We start from the raw sequence: 5121 nt of genomic DNA, 5'->3' as shown, positions 1-5121 counted from the left end.
CTCATTTGTACATCATTCTAGACAGAAATAAATGACCTTTTTAGAAAGTGAACCATGGATGGGGAAATGTTGGCAGTTTTCTCAAAAAATGCTTGTTTGAGTTGCAAAATCCACTTGAACATGACGCTGCTTTTTTCGAAGTTTCTCAAGAACCATTCGAGCCAGAGAAATCGTTTTGGCATCGTTGGATAGAGAAATAGTTGAATGGGGGTTCTTGACCCCCATGACCCCCCTCTGGTCCGCCCTTGCCTGATGAACTGATGTTCTGAAGTGAAGTTGAGCAGTTTCGGGGCGAAACTCATGTAATATACAGGGTGTCCCATTTTGGACACTTATCAAACTTCCCTTCATTATTTGTTCATTGCTTGGGGAATTCAATTGAAAATCTGTGCTTCGCTGACAAATGAACATCCCCAACTTAAGTTGGATTAATTCAAAATGTATCCCGGAGCAATTGGAACTTAGTGCGCCACTGGACGATAAATCTTTGGTCACTTTTATGGACAGCGCGCCCTGATCTATTAATGTTTGATCGGCGGCAATAGTCGATCGTTAAATGCCGCTCGCACCCTTTTACGGGCTGTTGCCCTGAAGGGCGGCAGCAAAAGCATCAGTTGTGTGCTGATCTAAGGGCCCAAGCCTGGACAAAAACAGCCCTTGCGTTCGCTAATAGATGTTATTCCAAGCAGAGGCCAAAGCTCAACTAGTTGGACAGCAAACACTTGGGGTTTTTGAATAATTTATTTGCTCCCCCGCTATTTACCTTTTGTTTTGATTTGCGGAATATATTTGAAATTCTAAACAAAGCACACAAGAGAACCGATGACTTTTCCTTATCGATAAATATTCATCTATCAAGCTCAGATGTCTCAAACTTTCGTAAAAACTGATTTCAAGGACTAATTCGATAGCGAGGATTTAATTTAGTGAGCAAAATTCATATTTTTCGACTGAAAAAAATCTGAAAGTTGCATTTTAAGTTGTGTATAAAGCAGCACTTTTTTATGATAAATAACTTCTAACTAAAAAAAATTCCCGTTTGGTGCGAACTTAAGAGAATCTCGATTAGAGGCGATAAGAATTGGTTCTGACCTGCATTTGCAATATTTTGAAAAATGAAAATTAGGTACGACTTGAATGAAATTTCGTGTAATTTTTGGCATATCTATGATCTACCGAATGTAGAATTTTCAGTTGATCGCCATTAGAAGTGACATTTTTTTAAATATATCATGTTATTGACCAAAAACTCATTTTTGACCTGTATTTGCAATACTCGCAAAAATTAGGATTAATTACAACTTGAATGAAATTTGGCCCGTTTTCGAATGTATCTATTATCTATCGATTGCAAAAATTTCAATAAAAAATTGTTCTCTACTAGAAGTCACGAATTTTTAAAATACACGATGTAATTGACCGAAAACGCATATTTTGACCTGAATTTACAATATTAACCAAAAATTAGGAATAGTTGCAACTTGAATGAAATTTTGCACATTTGTGAACATGTTCATTATCTACAGACTGAAAATATTCTCAAAAAAAATTTGTTCTCCATTGAAAGTTACGAATTCTTAAAACATATATACGATGTTATTGACTAAAAACACTCATTTTTGTCTCATTTGCAATGTACCTACGCAAACATTGCGATTAGTTGCAACTAGAATTAAATTGCGCAAATTTTTGAAGATGTTCATTATCTACCGAACGAAAAAATTCCTAAAAAAAATTTGTTCTCGATTAGAACTTACCAATTTTTAAAATATACGATATAATTGACCGAAAACGCTCATTTTTGACCTGAATTTTCAATATTCACCAAAAATTAGGATTAGTTGCAACTTGAATGAAATTTCGCACATTTTTGAACATGTTCATTATCCGAATGCAAAAATTCATAAAGCAAATTTGATCTTGATTAGAAGTAACCAATTTTTAAAATAGACGATGTAATTGACCGAAAACGCTCATTTTTGACCTGAATTTTCAATATTCGACAAAAATTAGGATTAGTTGCAACTTCAATCAAATTTCGCACATTTTCGAACATGTTCATTACCTACAGAATGCGAAAATTCGTAAAGCAAATTTGTTCTCGATTAGAAGTTACGAATTTTTAAACTATACGATGTAATTGACTAAAACTTCTTATATTTGACCTGCATTTGCAATGACCGCAAAAATTGGCATTAGTTGCAACTTGAATGAAATTTCGCACATTTTCGAACATGTTCATTATCTACAGAATGCGAAAATTCATAAAGCAAATTTGTTCTCGATTAGAAGTTACGAATTTTTAAAATATACGATGTAGTTGACTAAAACTTCTCATATTTGACCTGCACTTGCAATGATCGCAAAAATTGGCTTTAGTTGCAACTTGAATGAAATTTCGCACATTTTCGAACATGTTCATTATCTACAGAATGCGAAAATTCGTAAAGCAAATTTGTTCTCGATTAGAAGTTACGAATTTTTAAAATATACGATGTAGTTGACTAAAACTTCTCATATTTGACCTGCATTTGCAATGATCGCAAAAATTGGCTTTAGTTGCAACTTGAATGAAATTTCGCAAATTTTTGAACGCATCTATTATCTATCGAATTAAAAAATTTCAAAAAGAAATTTGTTCTCTATTTGAAGCTACGAATTTTTAAAATATACGATGTAATTGACCGAAAACGCTCATTTTTTACCTAAAGTTACAATATTTACCAAAAAAATAGGATTAGGTGCAACTTGAATAACATTTCGCACATTTTTGAACATGTTCATTATTTACCGAATGCAAAAATTCCTAAAGCAAATTTGATCTCGATTAGAAGTTACCAATTTTTAACAAAGGCGATGTAATTGACCGCACACGCTCATTTTTGACCTGAATTTTCAATACTCGACAAAAATTAGGATTAGTTGCAACTTGAATGAAATTTCGCACATTTTCGAACATGTTAATTATCTACAGAATGCTAAAATTCGTAAAGCAAATTTCTTCTCGATTAGAAGTTACGAATTTTTAAAATATACGATGTGGTTGACTAAAAATTCTCATATTTGACCTGCATTTGCAATGATCGCAAAAATTGGCATGAGTTGCAACTTGAATGAAATTTCGCAAATTTTTTAACGCATCTATTATCTATCGAATTGAAAAATTTCAAAAAGAAATTTGTTCTCTATTTGAAGTTACGAATTTTTAAAAGATACGATGTAATTGACCGAAAACGCTCATTTTTAACCTAAAGTTACAACATTTACCAAAAAAATAGGATTAATTGCAACTTGAATTAAATTCGCACATTTTTGAACATATTCATTATCTACCGAATGCAAAAATTTCAGAAAGAAATTTATTCTCGGTTAGAAGTTACGACTTTTTAAAATATACGATGTAATTGACTAAAAACACGAATTTTGGACTAATTTTCAGTTAGATTTAGTGGGAAAAATGTAGGTATAAAAGGAGTTTTTAATCTAGTCTCAAACCCGCTTTCAAACATACGTATTCCGTGGTAGAGACAGTTTAATGGCGCTAATTGCTGCAAAAGTTTAACTTTGTAATCGATCTACTTACTCAGAAACTTGCGCTTTAAAAAATTGATAATTTAGTATTTTGCAAAAGGTTGTTGAAAGAGCTTCAATATTGCATAATAATATATGGGGGTGTTCCATAAAAAATTAATTTAGTAATTAATAGATCGCATTAAAAGTTATTCCAAAATTACACACCAGTTAGCCACAATCGTCCTCCCCGTCTTGGTTGCACCACCCTGCATGTTCAAAACACCAGACACTTTTTAACTCATTTATTAACTCAAAAGGGCAAAAACGTTGACTGTTTTTTTTCTAATAAGTACCTACATAAACTACTAAAATCGTACATTTTTCATAACAATACTGCACATTTCTAGACTTTCTTTACAGCTTGTGGCCTTAAAAACAACGATCTACTTACATACAATATAATAATAGCGAATTAAATAATTTTCGTCAGTGCCAATAGTCTAGGTTTACCTAAGTATGTACAAAATATGTACAAACTGCACATCGAATGCTTATTAATCGATTAATTAATAAGGGGGTTGCAACCGGACTCAATGTGAGCCACCACAGAGGATTAAGGCTGGGTTCACACTTACGCAATTGGTTGCAGCTCCTGGGGAATTGCATTTAATTGTTAGTTCAAACGAGGCATTTTTGTATTTTTGCACAAACAACTCTCGAGTTGCAGCAACAAATTGAGTAGTTGTGAACTTAGCTTTAGATGTACATCAGGGGCTATGAGGAGGCCATGAGTTTGGCAGCTGCTGTCACATGATGTTGGTGATGGTACGCCATCTCGTTGCCTGAGGAAGGACTAGGAAACCCGAACAGCTGCTGATAGGGGTAGGTCGGCTGGTTCTGAAGACAACTGGAATGGACTTGGGTGAAGACACGCTTTAGGGGTTGAAAACGGATTCCTCACCTGTACTCATACCCCGGCTCGCTTTTGATTGAGCTGGTGCTGGTAGAGGGCAGCAGCGACGTCTGCCCCAAATAGGGCCGCTCGCCCCCAAAGGGCGACTTCTCATGCGGGTTGGGGGGATTGTTGGATTGCGCAGCGCAACTTTGCTGGTGGTTGGGCGACTGATGTTGCACCGCATTCGTCGCCTTTGCCTCCACTGCTGCAAGCAAACGAGCATCAATCAATGCCCAATCCCCACTATCAGGGTAGGCGCGCCTACCTTCGGCTGGGGCGGAGTTACTGTCCTCCCTCTCCACGCCGTTCTGCGCGCCGTTCGCCGCCTTCTTTGGTTTGCGTTTGCGTGTCTGAATGCCGTCTTTGCGCATGGCGAGCGGCCGGTTCACCCCGTGCAGCTTAAAGTAGAGGCCACACGCATTGCAAACCGGCTCGCCGTCGTTGTTGCGGCGCCACAACGTCGTCGTTCTCGTACCACAGTTCGTGCAGCAGAGCCCTAAGCGGCGGGTGGCCGTCTATGCAACAAACCTTTTGATTAGCCACATTTTTTTACGGCTGATTTCTCGACTTGCAAACTGGTTTTTGGCCAAATTTGTGCAAAAAACTACTTTTTACGTATCGGAACGTGATACGCAGGGAGATTCAAAATTGGC

General features: G+C 36.6%; 1 protein-coding gene across 6 annotated transcripts in view; it reads right to left on the bottom strand.

The window, feature by feature from the left end:
- Positions 1 to 3800: 3800 nt before the first annotated feature.
- LOC109546312 (GATA-binding factor A) overlaps positions 3801 to 5121 on the bottom strand; it is a 36333-nt gene continuing 35012 nt past the window's right edge. For 4 of the 6 annotated variants that reach the window (XM_048662555.1, XM_048662554.1, XM_048662556.1 and 1 more), the window contains exons 5-6: positions 4475 to 4983; positions 3801 to 4420 (exon numbers count right to left, since the gene is read on the bottom strand). In XM_048662555.1, the coding sequence (XP_048518512.1) occupies positions 4288 to 4420; positions 4475 to 4983 (642 nt within the window). In that variant the 3' untranslated portion in view covers positions 3801 to 4287. The remainder of the gene's footprint in view (positions 4421 to 4474; positions 4984 to 5121) is intronic. The other 2 variants (XM_048662558.1, XM_048662559.1) reach the window with 2 other exon arrangements.

Source organism: Dendroctonus ponderosae, unplaced genomic scaffold (genome assembly GCF_020466585.1).
Source record: "Dendroctonus ponderosae isolate FM_Combo_2020 unplaced genomic scaffold, Dpon_F_20191213v2 Dpon_F_20191213_11, whole genome shotgun sequence".
In the NCBI taxonomy this organism is placed as follows: domain Eukaryota; kingdom Metazoa; phylum Arthropoda; class Insecta; order Coleoptera; family Curculionidae; genus Dendroctonus; species Dendroctonus ponderosae.
The sequence above is the reverse complement of the archived record's forward strand: the minus strand, read 5'-3'. Positions and strand labels throughout refer to the sequence as shown.